The sequence below is a fragment of the Chiloscyllium plagiosum genome, unplaced genomic scaffold, assembly GCF_037043375.1.
Source record: "Chiloscyllium plagiosum isolate Xiang-an unplaced genomic scaffold, Cpla_swu_hap1 HiC_scaffold_5, whole genome shotgun sequence".
Classification (NCBI taxonomy): Eukaryota; Metazoa; Chordata; class Chondrichthyes; order Orectolobiformes; family Hemiscylliidae; genus Chiloscyllium; species Chiloscyllium plagiosum.
In genome coordinates, this window is record NW_028270143.1 from 92251787 (window position 1) to 92270858 (window position 19072).

Here is a 19072-nt window from a genome sequence, read left to right on the forward strand (position 1 = left end):
AGGAGGGGGGCAAGGAGGAGGGGGGTCAAGGAGGAGGGGGGTCAAGGAGGAGGGGGGTCAAGGAGGAGGGGGGACAAGGAGGAGGGGGACAAGGAGGAGGGGGGACAAGGAGGAGGGGGGGACAAGGAGGAGGGGGGGACAAGGAGGAGGGGGGGACAAGGAGGAGGGGGGGACAAGGAGGAGGGGGGACAAGGAGGAGGGGGGGACAAGGGGGGGGGCAAGGAGGAGGGGGGGACGGGGGGGACGGGGGGGCAAGGACGGGGGGGCAAGGAGGGGGGGGCAAGGAGGAGGGGGGGCAAGGAGGAGGGGGGGCAAGAAGGAGGGGGGGCAAGGAGGAGGTGAAGGTGAATGAGGGGAAGGAAAGGGGAAGGCGGCGGGAAGAGGGAAGGAGTGAAGGGGAAGGAGGAAATAACAGAGACAGGGAGAGACAGAGGGAGAGGCAGAAACAAACAAAGAGGTGCAGAGACTTTGAAAGAGACAGACAGACAGACAAAGAGAGAGGTAAAAACAATGACTGCAGATGCTGGAAACCAGATTCTGGATTAGTGGTGCTGGAAGAGCACAGCAATTCAGGCAGCATCCAAGGAGCTTCGAAATCCTGATGAAGGGCTTTTGCCCAAAACGTCGATTTCGAAGCTCCTTGGATGCTGCCTGAACTGCTGTGCTCTTCCAGCACCACTAATCCAGACAAAGAGAGAGACAGAGACAAAGAGATGGAGAGAGAGAAAGACAGAAAAAGAGGGGAAGTGAGACAGAATGAGAGATAGAGAGGGGGGGAGAGAGAGAGACAGACAGACACAGAGGAAGAGAAACAGAGGGAGAGAGCCAGAAACAGGGAGAGACGGTTTCATGCAGAAACAGAAAGACCCAGAGTGGAGCTTAAAAGTACAGAGAGAGCAAGACACCCCCCCTGAGATTCGATAAGACTAGCAGTTGGCTTATAACGTGCTAAGAGAAATGTTGTCCACGGTCAGGGGACAGGTAGGTCTGTCTGCAAGTCACACAGCTACGCAACTGAGCAGCTAAGCAGCAGAAGAGCCTTAATCCTTCCAAATTCAACAATAAGAACTTCAAATCTGTGATGTGAATCTCTGGATTATTTCCTAAAGTAAAAGCAAACTGGCTTTTACTTTAAGTCAGTAAGATTAAAGAATTAAAAGTATGGTTCAATAAATTGACATGGGAGAAATTGGTTTCAATTGATGAGACACTGGTACCAGTAATGGGGAATGTAGGGACTGAGCTGTTGAGATATTCATGACTTGAACCTTGCTGGGACTAAATGTTCTGATGAGCTGCATAACGGACTTGCAACAAAATCATGACAGCACTGTGATAAACTGAAGTGAGAGGACAAACTAAATCAGCAATACAGAAGTGCAGAAACAATCAGAACCATGGAATAAAAGGGGAGAGTTTACAAATATTGTGCAATTACTGATAAGGCTGCAGGTTGTGAAGATACTAAAAAGACGGAACTAAAGACTGCACCTGAATATATGCAGCATTTGTGACAAAGTGGATGATTTGATACCTCAATTATAAATAAAATGTTTTTATTTATATTATAGAAATATGGTTCTGAAGAAGGGTCACTGAACCCAAAATGTTAACTCTGTTTTCTCTTCACAATTGCTGTCAGAGCTGCTGAGTTTCTCCAGCTATTTCCGTTTTTTGACTGAAGGACAGGAAGTTAGGAGATGGTGGAACGGTAGCAATGGCAAAAAGCATGGCATTGTCACAACAGAAATCTTCGTTTGAAGATCAATATGTGGAATGAATTTAGATGGAGTTAGGAAACATGAAAGGTGAGATGTCACTTCTGGCAGTGCTTTATGGGACCCCACTGTTCATCAGCATCCACACTGTAGGGTTGGAAATTGACAGAAATAAATAAAGACTTCTAATGGAGTAATAATGATAATTTCGGGTGATTTTCATCTATATATAGATAAAGTGAATCAGATTTGCAGAGATAATTTGGAAAGTGAGCTCATATAAAATATTTTCAGATTCTGAGCACATCATTTAGTTCTATCCAGAATAAATGTCTATTCTATATCTGCTAATGTGCACTGAGACAGGAATAATTAATCATCTCACAGCATATGCAATTCTAGGTAGAAGACAGACCACAGGGCATGGAAGCTGAAGGAGATCATTCAGCCAATCAAGTCTGCTTTGCCATTCAATTTGCGCACTTGGAAAAGCATGGACTTATTAAGGCTAGTCAGCATGGCTTTGTGCAAGGGAGACGTTGTCTCGCAAATCTGATTGAGCTTTCAACGTAATAACAAAGCTGATGGTTGAGGGTAGGGCAGTGGATGTTGTCACCATGCACTTTACTGAAACATCTGACAAGATCCCTCATGGTAGGCTGGTCCAGAATATTAAATCACATGGGATCTGTAGTGAGTTGGTAAGTTGGATACAAAACTGGCTTGGTCAAAGAAGTCAGAAGGTATTTATGGAGGGGTGTGCATGCCAGGTGGATTAGCCATGGGAAATGCAGGGTTCCAGGGATAGAGTAGTCGTTGGGTTTGGGTGGAATGCTCTTCACAGAGTTGTTGTTCACCCGATGGGCCAATGGCCTGCTTCCACAGAGTAGGGATTCAGTGAAATGCTCTATGATAAGAAAGTTAGCATTTTCAGGTTGGTAAGATGTAATGAATGGGATCAGCACTGGGGCTTCAGCTATTTACAACCGGCAACAAAATGTGCATTATTATGGCTACTGAATTTGCTGATCACACAACGATGGGTAGGGCAAAAAAAAGACTTCTGAAGAGAACATAACAAATCTACAATAGGAATTTGTAAAGATCAAGTGAGCAGGCAAAAATTTGGCAGATGTGAAATCAAGAACTGGTCCACTTTGACAGGAGGAACAGAAAAATAACCTATGGAGAAAAATTGCTGAACTCTGAGGTGCAGAGTGATGTATGTGTCCTGGTACATGAATCACAAAGATAATTTGCAGGTATAGTAAGTGATTAGGAAGTCAAATGCAATGTTGGTGTTTGGTACAAAACAGTTGGAATACAGTAGGGATGTTTGCTTCACTTATACAGGACATCGGTGAGGCCACGTGAAAACTGCCATGTACAGTTTGGATGTTTTGTGAATGGAGATAATTGCATTAGAAGTAGTTGAGAGAAGCAACACTTCACTGATTCCTGGGATGAGGAGATCATCTCACAAGGAAAGATGATCAGGTCAGGCCTGTATCCACTGGAGTTTAGAAGAGAGAGTTGATCTTACTGAAATATGTAAGATCCTGAGGAGTTTTGACAGTGTTTGTTGTGTGGCCTTTTGCCCACATCTATGAGTTTGGGTTTAATACAGTGTGGTCAAGGAGAAAGCAAGGTCAAGAACTGTCTCCAGACTCGAGCTTCTTTATATTTTAGTTTATTGCATCTAAATACAAAAGGTCTTGTACATGGTAATTGAAGATGAAACCAGGTTCTAATCTTACTGTTACTTTGAGACAATCCTCCACTTGCTTCTCTCTCACCATCTCCCACACATCCTCTAATTACCTTCACCCATATTGTGCTATTCATGCCAATCTGTGATATCATCACAAGGTTTCTCCAGGTTTAAAACAGTTGGGGTATAGATGTGGAACAGATGTTTCCTTTATGGGAGAGACTTGAATGAAGGGAGATGCTTTAACATTAAGGGCTCTCCCATTTAATATGAGATTAGGAGAATTTTATTTATCCCTCTTAGAGGCATATGTCTGTGAACTTTCAACTTCAGAGACCATGAGATAGGGTCACTGAATATTTTTAAAGCAGAAGCAGATAGATTCTTGACTAAAAATTGAGAGGATAGGCATGAATGTGGAATTGAGGCCACATCAGTTCAACCATGTTCTTGTCTGACTCCTATCTTTTGTATTTTGGTATAGCAGAAACAAGATAGAGACCATATTCATTGCTTAAGAGCAGGAGTAGAAGATTTGGAATCCTTTTTTTCCCTCTGCTATTTGTTAAAGTTAAATGTGTTACAATAGATTCATTTTCTGTTCATGTCAAAACCTGTCCTGAATTATTTTTATCAGCAGTTTGGTCATCTTGGTGGTTTAATGAGACTTTATACATTTTGTGAGAGCTTGAGGAACAGCGGGAGTATGTCAGGTTCCCATGTCATGACAATGGCAATGCATATGAAATCACATTTAATTTCGCAAAGTCAGCCTACCCTTAAAATGGCACTGAAGCATTATTGTATCTGGAAAATAAACAATACAACATAATTTTAACAAATTTGTATTTCAACTACTAAAAATTTCTTAAAGGAAAGCCCTGGCACAGAATCTGACATTGTTAATACAATAAGACACGAGTAGGCACCTTGTGATTTGGAAATGCTTTACCCACAAGTTTGACGAGGAACTTCAAAATAGTTGAGGAACAAGAAAAGCATTCTCATCTCCCAGGTAAAAGATTTCGGCTCAAGTCCCAGTCTCGAGACTTGAGCACAGAATTGAGACTTTATTACTCAAGTAGGAGAGCTGCACGAAATCAGTCACTGTCTTTCAGAAAACAAGTTAAACTGACCGACTTGTGAGGTGGGAATAAAAGATCCCATGGCCCTATTTCAGAGTATCCTGGCCAACAATCATCACTCAACTGATGTCAGAAAAAAAAATCATCAAATTGCTGCTCATGGAAGTTTCTTGTGCACAAGTTGGCAAGTACAATTCTACAACAGTGACACCACTTCAAAAATATTCAATTGGCTGTAAAATGTTTTGAAACATCCATAGGGTGTGGAAGTTATTAAGTAAATGAAATTGTTGAAAAAACTTCAAGTACAACAGACCCAGATTTTGGTTAGTTATTGTAATTTATAGCCATGATACTCAACTATAGAACAAAAAAAAAACAGATTTAATACTATATTTTGCAGCCAAGATGGTAGGACATCACATTCAAACAGTACAATGGTCGAGATTAAAATGTTCAGCTTGGTCACCAATACATCAGAGTAAATAATAGATACGAGAGCCATATGATTTATTTTAACATTAGATGGTTTAAGAGTATCGAAATAGCTTTGTCAAGTCATCTCTCAATAGCTAGAAATTACAGAAAATCCATTAACAAGATATCTCTCTCGTCAAGGAGCAAATTTCTCAAAAAAAAAATGCTTATTTGCACCCTGTACCATTCAGGAAACATTATGGTTTTGAGAATACGTGTACAAGAATGAGAATTTAAAGCAGGAAAATTCTATTAAACTCAACAAAGTATGTTCCCACAACGTACTTGTTATTACAGCTTTTAAAATACAAACATTTGTCTCCAAATACATTTGTACTTATTTCCATTTATTCTCATCACCGAGTGATCATTTGTCTCATTTTATACCTCCTGTTGGGAAAAAAAACAATTCTGCTCCCTCTTATTTGAGCATCCTAAACTGCAACTTAAATGCTGGCTGAAAATAACAAGTGTTATGACATCCGCATTTGAACAAAGTCAGGTCTATAGCCATCTCTTCACCAATAAGAAATTTCAAACAAAAAGCATAGGATTTTTGTACGCATCACAACATATCCTTAAACTTCAGGCAATTTAAGTAATTAATGATATTCTTCTCCTCAAAACTCACATCAGGTATGTGCCTCCTACTGCATTGCTACCCCATCTATTGGTGTATGTTTAAATAACAGTATGTACAACATCCAAGTAGCTAGATATGTTCAAGGAATGGGAAATGAAGGTTCTGAAGTGCTAAACTGCAATTGCAGGTATAATGAGACGAGGATTATAAAGTCATAGAGATGTACAGCATGGAAACAGACCCTTCGGTCCAACACGTCCATGCCGACCAGATATCCCAACCCAATCTAGTTCCACCTGCCAGCACCCGGCCCATATCCCTCCAAACCCTTCCTATTCCTATACCCATCCAAATGCCACTTGAATGTTGCAATTGTACCAGCCTCCACCACATCCTCTGGCAGCTCATTCCATACATGTACCATCCTCTGCGTGAAAAGGTTGCCCCTTAAGTCTCTTTTATATCTTTCCCCTCTCACCCCAAACCTATTCCCTCTAGTTCTGGACTCCCCGGCCCCAGGGAAAAGACTTGGTCTATTTACCCTATCCATGCCCCTCAATTTTGTAAATCTCTGAAAGGTCACCCCTCAGCCTCCGACGCTCCAGGGCGTCCCCAGCCTGTTCAGCCTCTCTCTGTAGCCCAAATCCTCCAACCCTGGCAACATCCCTGTAAATCTTTTCTGAACCCTTTCAAGTTTCACAACATCTTTCCGACAGGAAGGAGACCAGAATTGCACACAATATTCCAACAGTGGCCTAACCAATGTCCTGTACAGTTGCAACAAGACCTCCCAACTCCTGTACTCAATACTCTGGCAAATAAAGGAAAGCATACCAAACACCTTCTTCACTATCCTATCTACCTGTGACTCCACTTTCAAGGAGCTATGAACCTGCACTCCAAGGTCTCTTTGTTCAGCAACACTCCCTAGGACCTTACCATTAAGTGTATAAGTCCTGCTAAGATTTGCTTTCCTAAAATGCAGCACCTCGCATTGACTTACAAATTTCAGTGTCTCAGCACACTGGCTTTGATGGTGTCACCAGCTGGCAGGAGTATTTGTAGACATCTTTAACCTCTTCTTACTATGATCTGAAGTAACCCCCACTTCAATACCACCATTACCCGAATGTCAAAGAAAAATATGTTGTGTGCCTCAATCACGATCACCCGGTGGCTTTGACATCCACAATCATGAAGTGCTTTGGGAAGTTGGCCATGACCCACATCAACTCCAGCCTCCCAGCCTGCCTTTATCCCTTGCAATTTGCCGACTGGCTCAACAGGTCCATGACAGACACAATCTCCATGGCCCTACACACATCCCTGAAACATCTGGAAAACAATGATACGTATGTCAAGCTCCTACTTATTGACTTCAGCTCTGCCTTCAACACTAATTCCAAACAAACGCATTTCCGAACTTGAAAACCTAAGTTTCTGCTCCCCACTTTGTTACTGAATTCTTGACTTCCAGGCCAACAGACCGCAGTCAGTAAGGATAAGCGACCACACCTCCTCCATGATAATCCACAATACTGGTGCCCCGCAAGGACTTCTTATACATTCACAACTATGTGGCAAAATTCTACGCCAACTCAGTTTACAAGTTTGCTGACACCACCACTATTGTAGGTCAGATGTCAAACAACTATGAGATGGAGTACAGGTTGGAGATAGAGTGCCTGCTGGCATGATGTAAAGACAACCATCTCTTCATCAACATCAGCAAAACAAGACAGCCAGTCAGTGATTTCAGTGAACAGACTGGAGGACAAGCCCCTGTCTGCATTAATGGTAATGATGGAGGGATGGTTGTGAGTGTCAAGTTCCTGGGTGTGATGATCACCAACATACTGTCCTGGTTCACCCACACTGACATTGGTCAAAAAAAGCACAATCACCTCTCTACTTCGTCAGGAGGCTAAGGAAATTTGGCATGTCCACAATGACTTAACAATTTTCATCGCTGCACCATAGAAAGCATTCTATCTGGATGCATGACAGCTTTGTGTGATAAATGCTCTTCCCAAGACAACAAGAAACTCCAGAGAGTTGTGAACACAGCCCAGTCTGTCATGTACACCAGCCTCCCATCCATTGTCTTCATCGATACTTCCTGCTGCATCGGGAAAGCAACCAACATAATCAAAGAACCCTCCCACCCTGGCTGTACTCTCTTCCACCCGGCAAAAGGTATGAAAGTTTGTATACAGGTACAGATTCAAGAACATCTTCCCTGCTGTTATCTGACTTTTGAACTGATTTCTTAAATGGTAATGTTGATCTTCTCTGCACCTTCTTGACAGTTGTAATACTGTATCCTGCACTCTGTTCTGTTACCCATATGCTTTTGTATAATATGATGTGCCTGTAAAGCACGCAAGACAAAACTTTTCACTGTACTTTGCTACACGTGACAGTAATAAATTAAATCAACATCATAAATCTATTTAGAATCAAATTGTTATAGGGTATTACAATTTAGTAGCAATCTTTTATTTAGACAATTGGTTGAACACTTGATTTAAAATAAGAAATTGCTTTGATAATATGGAAGTTACTTAATCTGATTCTATGTTGGGATTCATTTATAAAATGCAGTGAAGGCTGAAGGATTCTTGTAATTTTTTTTATTCTCTTTTATTCTCAAATTGTTACAACAGCTTATTGATGCAATTAGTTCAAGCAACAAGCATTCAATCAAAATATAGAAATAAATAGTTGGGGAAACAATGAGCAAAGATGTGCACAAAACAAAGGACGTAAATAGGGAGCTGTTGTCAATATTAGATTCTTGTACGCATTCATAAATTACATGCATCATTCAGAATTACTGTGTTAAGGATCAACACTGGAAATTTTCTCCTCTCATACAAGGTAGTATAGTCAACAATGTGTCAGAGAATTAACAAACATATTAAGCAGCAAGGAACGCCAGGTTCTAACTCCAACTCAGCTGGCTGAGTTCCCGACTTGAGCCACATTGCTCCGGGGAAGTGTTTGGTGGAAGTCAAGCACATTTTTGGACGTGGGAAAGATTAAATGATTAGGAGATGCTTCAGAAAAGGAATGGAGGGGCCTTGGTCACAGATCATCCACTAATCCACTACTTCGAGAAGCACAGGGCAATTCCTTCAATACTTTGTGCAACGATTCATAGATTTTGATAAATTAAATCCAACTTCAGCAAAATAACACTTTGGCTAATTTAATGCAATGTAACAGATTATCACCTCATTAAACTAACTATCTATGCAATTTGGGAAGTACCTCTTTAAACAACTTCCACTCAAGCAATATTCAGAATAAAAAGCTTCTTGTTTTTAAACTCGCAATAACATGGTGGTTAGTTGACCAGTTTATATCCAAAACATTTTTCCATATGCTTTCTTGGTTAGTTTACACTGCGGTTACCTTCACTAGTGAATGAAGGCTTTTTTCACCAAACATATCCCGTAGGAAGGTCAGATCTTCCTGGCTGTTCACATGTGACTGCAGCTGGGTTGGCAAGGAAGCCAACAATTCATACAGACCTGTGAATAAATATGAAATACAATAAGAGTAATGCAACAGAAATCATCTACTTAAGTGACACTTGTTTCTCAACTGCCTGAATGGAGTGTTTCATTTTTTAAATTGAGGAAACCCACAGGCTGTGAAACAGAACTTAATCTCTGGAGATGCCCAAGGTTACAAAAGGCACTGTCTCAACTACAAATGGCATGTTTCCCCATCAGTCTCCAAGAGACAGACAGTAGCACACTGTTCAACAGTAGCATAAAGCACAATCATCCATCAGGCACCCTCTATCAATATGATCCAAAGTAATACAGCAACAGAGAAAGCTCAGGCCCCTTTAGCAAGGTAACCTGGCATTACTTAAAGTCAAGTTGCAGCATATGTTTGGTTTCCCAAGAGGATTACACAGGCTAAAAGGGCAATTTGTTGCTTTCACCCAGCCAGAGTCCACCAAAAAAGGCAGTTTCTATTGGCCTCCAGTGAACCATTATTTAATAAATCGTTATCCCCATATTGCAACAGTTTGATTGTGGTTGCCAAAATTGTTTTATCATAAACTATTCACCAAAAAAAACCTCTAAATGCTGACGCATAGTTTAGGTGTGCAGGAATAAAAACAATAGCGAATGCAGAGTCAGCCTCAATGTAAGCATGCATCGCGATCTCCACATTTATGCTGTTGAGAAGAAACTGAACTGGACATTACATAATTAACAGGGTCGGTTTCTAATCCACAACTTTCTCAAAATCATAAAAAAAACTGAATATAAATTAAGCCTAAACAATGATTAAATAGAAACTCTAGATTCTATGCATTTTAATTTTAAAAAGTAAAACTACAAGACCAATTTTATTCCCTTCTGGTTCTGTGTTTAATACTGAATTGCTGTAGAAAAAGGCAGAAATGAATTTCAATAGCTTGAGGGTACCAGTTAATTCAATTCTTAATACCAGTTAATTAATTCTTAATTCAAAGTCATAACCATCATGGAAGCAGATCAGACATGGAAAAATGACAGTCTCAGTGGCAACACTAGGTCATCATCATCATCCTTTCACAGTATTGCAATTACATAAGTAACAAAAGGACACTTGTCCCCTCAAAGGAACACAAGTTCCAAGAAGCACTTATTTTATTTTAAACCATTTTTAAAAAACAAATCATGTACAGGGAGCAACCACCCAGAATTTAAAGGTTGTGTGTGATCAATCTCCATTGATTTATTGAAGTTGAACACTCCCATAGCAAGAAAACAAGCTGCACAAGAAGCTCTACATATTGTAAAACGTTCCACAGTGCTTGACAGGAGCATAATCAGACAAAAACTGACAGCAATGCACAGGAGGAAAATAAGGCCAGGTGACCAAAAGCTTGGTCCAAGACTTGTTTTAAGAAAGGCGTCCACAAATTTAAATATTGAAGTGAAACCAGTTCCTAAAGTATGACATGTACAAGGTGTCAAACTATTGCCAAATCAAGTTAGAAAATATGCTAACAACGCACAGGAATAAACTAAATTTTTCCAGATGCTATAATTTTGAAGTTTTGCTTGACAGCACATCGTATTTATGTAGCATAAAATAAAAGTAAAGTATGGCTGATGTTGGAGATCTGAAATAAATAAAATGTTGGAGAAACACAACAGGTTTGGCAGCATGTGTGGAGAGAGAAACTTAATTAATGGTGAGAGTAAATGTAACTTCTTTGGAACTGAAGCAAACTGGAAATTGTTTTTGTTTATAATATTACTCTGAAAGGGGCAAGAAGAGCCAGTGGAACAGATAGCATAAAGCACAATCATCCGTCAGGCACACTCTATCAATACGAGCCAAAATAGTAAAGCAACAGTGAAAGCTCAGGCCCTCTTTAGCGAGGTAACCTGGCATTATTTAAAGTCAAGTTGCAGCATATTTTTGGCAAAGGGGAGAAAGAGTGTTCGAATTCTAAGAATCCTTACAAGGTGGAAACAGGCCATTCAGCCCAACAAGTCCACAGTGACGGTCCGAAAAGCATCCCACCCTGACTCACCCCGCCTATCCTATCATTATAACCCTGCATTTCCCATGGCTAATCCACCTAACCTACACATCCCTGGACATGGTAGACAACTTAGCATGGCCAATCTACCTAGTCTTCATATCTTTGTACTGTGGGAAGAAACCGGAGCACACTGAGGAAACCCTCGCAGATACCAGGAGAACATGCAAACTCCACAGACAGTCGCCCAAGGTTGAAATTGAATGTGGGTCCCTGGCACTGTGAGGCAGCAGTGCTAACCACTTCACAAGAACAGTATAAAACCAAACATGACTGATACTAAGCTTCATGAGATTATATTGGATGAATGACCAAAGAAGTCATTCTGACGTGTTAAAGAAGTTAATTATCAGAAGCACATCAAAGGAGGAAAAGCAAGTTAGAGAGGCAGACGGGTAAGAGCTTAGAGTCCAGGCAACTCAACAGAAAACACCAATGGTGGAAACAATTAAAACTGTGAAGGGTCAAGAAATCAGAACTAGAAGAACACAGACACCTCAGAAGGTTGTGGGGGTTGGAAAAGATTTGTGGAAGAATTTGAAAGGAAGTATGAGAATTTTACAATCAGGATGTTGCTTGATCAGACGCCACCATAGGTCAACAAGCAAAGGAGTGATAGGAGAAGGGCACATGCTACAAATTAAGAAATGAGCTGGAGCGTCCTGAATTATTTCTGGTTTAAGAAGAATAGAATGTAGAAACTTGCCAAGAGTTGACTCTCGAGGTAACAAAAGCCTGATCAACAGATGAACCAATTGGGCGAAGTTGAGTAATGTTATGGAAATTGAACTAAGCTGTCATAGAGACAGCAAGAGCAGGTGGCCAAAAGCTCAGAACTGAATGGAATACCAAGGTCAACAGACTGGCTAATATCAGATTGTTGTTAGAGAGATAGCAAGAAATCAAAATAAATAATCCAAATCATGTCATTTTTAAATTCATTCATGGTATGAGAGCATCACTGGCTAATTGCACAAAGGGCAGTTACGAGTCAACCACTTTGCTGTTGGAGTCACATGTCGGCCAGACCAGGTAAGGATGGATCAGATGGATTTTTCCTTATAACTAACTATGGATTCATGGTCATCATTAGACACTTAATTCCAGATTTTTATTGAATTCAAATTCCACCATTTGCCTTGGCGGGATTCAAATCCCGGTCCCCAGAACATTACCTGGGTCTCTGGTATAACAATAATATCACTAGACCGTCGCCTCCCTAACCTGTTGCACACATGTTTTGCTTCATATCTGTACGATAGCAGAACACAAAGGTACATCAGACTTAAGGAATGTACTAGATTCACTTTCCATTGTACCATGAATTCTTCTTGGATATGAAAAGTACATTGTTAATACATAAAGAATGTACTTTGGCTCCTTTTAATCTGGTTACAATCAGTAGGTATGAGAACCATTCTACACATTTAAATAACGGATTAGAGTGGTCCTGGAAAAGCACAGCAGTTCAGGCAGCATCCGAGGAGCAGGAAAATCGACGTTTCGGGCAAAAGCCCTTCATCAGGAATACAGGCAGAGAGCCTGAATAGTGGAGAATCCTGCTCCTCGGATGCTGCCTGAACTGCTGTGCGTTTCCAACTCCACTCTAATCCAGAATCTAGTTTCCAGCATCTGCAGTCATTGTTTTTACCTACATATTTAAGTAATCTGAGTCAACGAGGTCATGTGACTGAAAATGCCCTTAATATCTGTAAATGTTTACCATGCTGTGACAGATAATTACATAATCAAATATATTGCTAGCACCAGGGAATCCTGAGAAGGTTGGAAATAAAAAAAAACTTAGTGAAAGCTACTGTTGGAGTGGTGCAAGACTCAGAAAAATATCAGGCTTTAGTTTAGAAAGTTAGTTCACTATTATGAAAGCTATAAGCTTCGAAAAAAAAATAAAACCAAGTGATGAAAAAAACTGCACCACAAAGCATGCAATGGAGACAACAGAAACTGCTTGAAGTATGATGCTTTTATGACTCTATAAAATGGATGTCATCTCAAAAGAATGTGTGCCGAAACATTACAAAAATAAAATTGTGACCCAAAGCACATCACAATATTTCTTTGTAGACATGAAACTTTTGAAACTTTCCTGCAATGTAAATTATAGACAGCCCCTAAATGCTGGCCAAATAAAAATGTAAGCAATACACAAGTAATTTACAACAGGCTTCTGCAAATATTATTTCTTTTCACAAGTCTTTTCTTGCGCTGCCTCTCATCTTGCACTAATCACACTTGCACAATTTTTTAAACATCAATTTTAATGACAAACTCATTTTGTTAAAAAGTTTAATTTAAAATGGACAAATTCTGAAGTAGAATGGGGAATGCTTATTCCACTGAGAAATTTGGTAATAACAATATTTAATGCCACAATCTTAAGAGAAATGACTCCATGATCTTTCCCTTAATCCGAGTACATAATTAAAATTTCAATTTTTGTGAATGTTGCTTAAACCTTTAGTTTTTTTTAAATCTCTCAGATTGGTTCAATCACATTCGTTTCTGAAATATTTGGATACTTATCAAATTCCGTCCAAAATGAAAGTAAAATTTGTTTCACCGAAAGGAAAATTCCTCACAGTTAAACAGGGTAAATGGCCAGAAACATTCTTTTAATTTATAACTTTGGTTTCAAGTTGCTGGAAATTCATTGCAAAGAGTTGAAATTTAAATTTAAATTCAAATTCCTCATTGTCTGAACTGGAATAACTTTACAAAATGTTCTGGTGAGAAAAAATTTTTTTTTTCAAATTAATCAGCGAGATCCCCAATTTAATAAAGACATACATCGTTGCTATAATTGTTCTACCAATGATCTTTGACACTGTCTCAAGTGCATATTTTGACTTAATAGTGAAGAAACAGATGACAGAATAAATTTACTACCACTATCCAGAGCACGAGCAGTTGTTTTGGAGATAAAACTTTTCTATATCCAATGTTAGGCATGATACCCAAGTAGATCACAGCAACAGCACTCAATAAATAACAAAACTTTCGAACAACTGTTGACAGGAGTTTGTTTTGACAATGTAATCTGTGGACTCCATCACAGCTAGAGAGAGAGTATGCAGCCAACAACCTAAGAATGAGAAGGGGCTACATTTCTCCAGTTATATTTAAAACCTTTGCAACTATCACCAGATTGTAGTTTGGAAATTTTACAATCGTAGAATGGCATGAACTGCTCAATGTCAGCCTCATTGTTTTCACTGAAGCTAATTTTCAGTCATAGCCAAGCTTTCTGCAAGATGCATTGCGAGAAGAGACAGAAACTGACGCTAATAGAAGTAAATCAAAGACATTTAAATTAGTAAAAAGTAAAAATAAAGAAAGTTGATTTATATCTGTAATGAAATAGTTAATTCATCCAGACAAAAAAAACAATACAGATTAATTAACCTTTGATGCTCCATGACATAAAAGCACAAACACTAGAAGCTGGAATAGGCCATTCAGCACACCGAATCTGCTTCACCATTCATGATCAAGGCTCATCATCCAACTCAATAGCCTGTCCCCACTTTTCCTGCATATCCTTTGATCCCTTTAGTCCCTTCTTGAAATCAATGTTTTGGCTTTGACAGCTTGCTATGGGAGCAAATTCTACAGACTCACCACTTTGAGTGGAGAAATGTCGAATCTCAGTCCTAAATAGTTCACTCAGCAACCTTAGACTGTGATCCCTGATTCTGGACTCTCTTGGACATTGGGAACATCTTTCCTGTATTTACCCTGTTGAATTTTATAAGTTTCTACGAAACCCCCTCTCATTTTCTTGAACTCCAGCAAATGTGATCTCAAACATGTTATATAATACGGTTGGCTTATATTATTTGGAGTCCATGTCCCTTTGAAAGGTGAGTCATGTGAACACAGGTAATTAATCTGCAAGGTTACAGGTTTGTGGTGACTTGGGCACAGCTTCAGAATAAAGCCTCGGAGTTGAGTTGCAGCAAATGACCAAGGTGTATGTTCTTTGGTTCTGCCTCGGTCCTAGAAACTGCCCAGTACAGAATAGATTCAACCTCTCCTGATATGTCACGTAGTCCCAGAAGTGGGTGTGCTAAGCCTTTCTGCACTTGCTCTATAGACAGCACATCCTTCTACAGATGAGATGACCAAAACTACGCACACAATATTCCGGTTTTGACTCACCAACACCTGTACAACTGTGGCAATACATTGCTATTCCTGTACTCAGATCCTCTCTTATGAAAGTCAATATATAATTTGTTTTATTTACCACCTGCTGGTACTGCATGCCTATCTTCAGTGACTGGTGAATGAGAACACCCAGGTTTCATTGGACACTTCCCTCTCTCAATTCATACCCTTTCAACTTTCTTGCTTTTGCTACCAAAGTAGAAAACTCAAATTTATCCACATTATACTCATCTGCCATGGATTTGCCCACTTGCTCAGTTTGTCTGAACCACACTGAAGCATCTCCCCATATTTCTCACAGCTCACGCACCACCCAGCTTTGTGTCATGGAAATGTGGAAATATTACATTTATTTCCATCATTTAAATAATTAATAAATATTGTGAATAGCCGGGGTCCTGGCACTGATCACTGCAGAATCCCACACGTCACTGACTGGCATTCAGAAAAAGACAGATTTATTTCCACTCTGTTTCCTATCTGCCAACCAGTTCTCAGTGTCAATTCACTACACCCAACCCCTTGCACTTTAATTTTACATACTAATCTCTTATGTGGGACATTGTTGAAGGCCTTCTGCAAGTCCAAATAAATCACACCCACTGGTTCATCCTCATCAACTCTACTAGTTACATCCCTGAAGAATTCCAGTAGATTTATCAAGCATGATTTGCTTTTCATAAATCTATGCTGAATCTGTCCAAACTTGTCACTGTTTCTAAGTGATCAGCTACTTAATCTGTTAGAATGAATGCCAGCATTTTCCCCTCTTCCAATGTCAGACTGACTGGTCTCCAATTCATAGTTTTCTTTGTGCTTGCCTTCTCAAGAAGCCTTGCACAACCACACTGACTATTATTCTTTTCTCATTTCACAATACCTAGTCGAGGATGGCCTGTTCTCCAGTTGGTTCCTCAACGTACTGGTCCAGAAAACCATCCCATCTGCACTCCAGGAATTTCACCTCTACAGTATTATTACTAATTTGATTTGCTCAATCTATGAATTAAAGTCACACATAATTATAGATGTTCCTTTAGTCCATGCAAATCTAATTTCCTATTTAAAAGTATTCCTGATATTACCCCAACAATTTGAGGGTCGACATACAACCCCACAAATGTTTTTCTTTTAACCTTTCGTGCTTCTCAGCTATTCCCAAATAGATTCCAAATTGCTGGAGCCAATATCTTTCCTCACTATTGTATTAACTTCCTCTTCAACCAGCAAAGTAACTCCATCACCTTTATTTTGTCTGTCCTTCCTGAACACTGAATACCTGTTTTCATCCATTTGCACGATTAAATCATTTACTTTACTTGACTGCAAATGGTCCACATATTAATGCGCAAAGCCTTAAAATCTCCCTGTTTAACTTGATTGTCCCATCCGCATGATTTTTCATTGTGGCCTTGCTTAACCCTGGCCCATGATTTCTCTGCCAGCCACTTTTTTTTAATCCCCCTTTCTGTCTTTTGATCTTGCCCTTCATTCTTCTTTCTCGGACACCTTGCATTGATTCCCATCGCCCTACCAAATATCATTTCAATGCTGGACAGTACAAAAGTGAAAAAAAAACACTGTAATGGCCTGAATTTTGCAACTAGCAGCAGAAGCTGGCTCTCCCTGATTCAGTGTGTCTCCTTTATTAAGTACATTGGAATGGAGTAGCACAATTCCAACAAATTCACACCTACTTTGTTGTCATGATCTAAGGACATCTTTGAAGCCGAAAGCTCAATGGCAAGTGTTCACAGTCATTTTAAATGTTATCTTTGTTCAACTTCAAATTCTAGTTTAATTCATGCCCAGCACAACTAACTTTGCTGACTGTGATAACTCCCTTGCCTATCCCAAACCCCTATCGCCATATTCTCTCAATGATCTGAGGAGAGATAGTGCACCAAGAGTATGGTACAATTTGGTGATGAAATTACACAAATCATAAAGGAATCATGCTTTTTTAAAATTTATTTCCCTCCATCAACCATTTGCCTATATTCCATTCAGTGAGAAAATGATCCCTGAAAGACCCGTTGAGAGAATGATCCAAAGATTGCACTGTGGATAAAAGACTCCTTTGAAGAGCGCAATATGCGTGATTTTGTTTCCCCCACAGGAACCTCTTGAAGTCATTGGTTTTTATGGGATATGAATACATGCTATACTAACAAGCTGTATTCTTTATGTATACCACTGGGATGCCAAGTCTACAATCAATCAGTAACTTCATCCATGCAACCATTATTACAGAATGCAGCACATTTGACTTGCAGCATGATTTTACATTTGAAATTGACTATAAAGTTTAATTTCATTCAGTCAGCCATATAGACGAGTATCATCTTGTCCTCTCAGCTTCTGCAGCTTTCACTAGAACTATTTCTTTTGCCTTTTCACTTTTCATTTGTCTGTTAGACTTTATAAACATTTTATCTATGTTCCCAAAGAATGGTCACTTGTGCTTTTTCTGCTCTTTGAAGATGCATCACTGGAATATTTGTAATTTTGTCACTGAAGTCGTTTGGCAAGCTCTGAACAATCTTCTTCAATAAAGAGAGATTTCCATTCTTAAAAGTGGTTACATCAACTAGCCCTCAGTCTGAAATCTTTGCTGGCTTGAGAGTTTGATTTGAAGTGTGTTTATAGATATTGCAGTTCTGATGGCAGTGTTACGAAACTGATGGTCTTCAAAGGACCAATTCAATACAAGCTTCTCAAGGTCAGGTCAGTGGCTGACCTATTTTGATGGCACACAAAGTCTTAGTATCTTCTTCAGGGCCAATTACTTCATTTTTAGACCATAAAACATATGAATAGAAGTAGGCCATTCAGCCCACTGAGTCTGCTCTGTTATTCAATGAATCATGGCTAATCTGATGATCCTCAAATCTACTTTCCTGCCTTTTCCCCAAAACTCTTGATCCCCTTACTGACTAAAAATCTGTTTGTCTCAGCCTCAACAGCCCTCTACAGTAAAATATTCCACAGATTCACTATCCTCAGAAGAAATTCTACAATTCTCTTTTCAGGTCGTGAATCTATGGAATTCACAAACCAAGAGTGCAATGGAAGCTGGGACATAGAATAAAGGTAAGGAGGAGATAGACAGATTTTAAATTAATTTTAGGTTGAAGGGTTATGGAATGTAGGCATGAAAGTAGAGTTGAGTCCAAGATGAGATTAGCCATCATGTTAAAATGGCAGAGAAGGCACAAAGGGCTGAATTGCCTATGCCTGCTCCTAGTTCTTATGACTCCTTAATCTGAGATTATACTTTCTGATCTGAGGGTAAATCGTCTCTCCATATCTATCCTATCAAGTTCCCTGAGAATTGTGCCTCTCATTCTACTAAATTTCAATGAGTGTGCGTTCAACCTATTCGTAGATAGTCCTTATATACCTGTGGATCTGACAACATCTATTGAGAAGAAACAGAATTCATGTTGCAAGTCCAGTAATCCTTCTTCAGGGTTCCAATCTTCCATTTGGCACCAGTTTTTCACGACTAACAGTCTGAGTGACTGGCTAAATTGTACATTTGCTTGCCTTGTAAGTTTGATAGAGAAACAGATGCAAAGCTATCCTGTGGAGCACTGGCTATCCTGATCAGATCCATTCCAAAGAAGAGTGACTGAACTCTAAAAGTTAACTCTGCTTTCTCTCCACACATTTTGCCAGACCTGCTGAAATTCTGCTGTAATTTCTGTTTTTATTTCAGATCTGTTTAAATCATTGTTCGCTGTGTAT

General features: G+C 39.6%; 1 protein-coding gene across 12 annotated transcripts in view; it reads right to left on the minus strand.

Moving 5' to 3' along the window:
- mpp7a (MAGUK p55 scaffold protein 7a) overlaps positions 1-19072 on the minus strand; it is a 493705-nt gene that overhangs the window by 236419 nt on the left and 238214 nt on the right. For 9 of the 12 annotated variants that reach the window (XM_087987461.1, XM_087987468.1, XM_087987467.1 and 6 more), the window contains one exon: positions 8992-9110. The exons of the other annotated variants lie outside the window; for them this stretch is intronic. In XM_087987461.1, coding sequence (XP_087843587.1) covers positions 8992-9110 — 119 coding nt within the window. The remainder of the gene's footprint in view (positions 1-8991; positions 9111-19072) is intronic. 12 annotated transcript variants of the gene reach the window in all.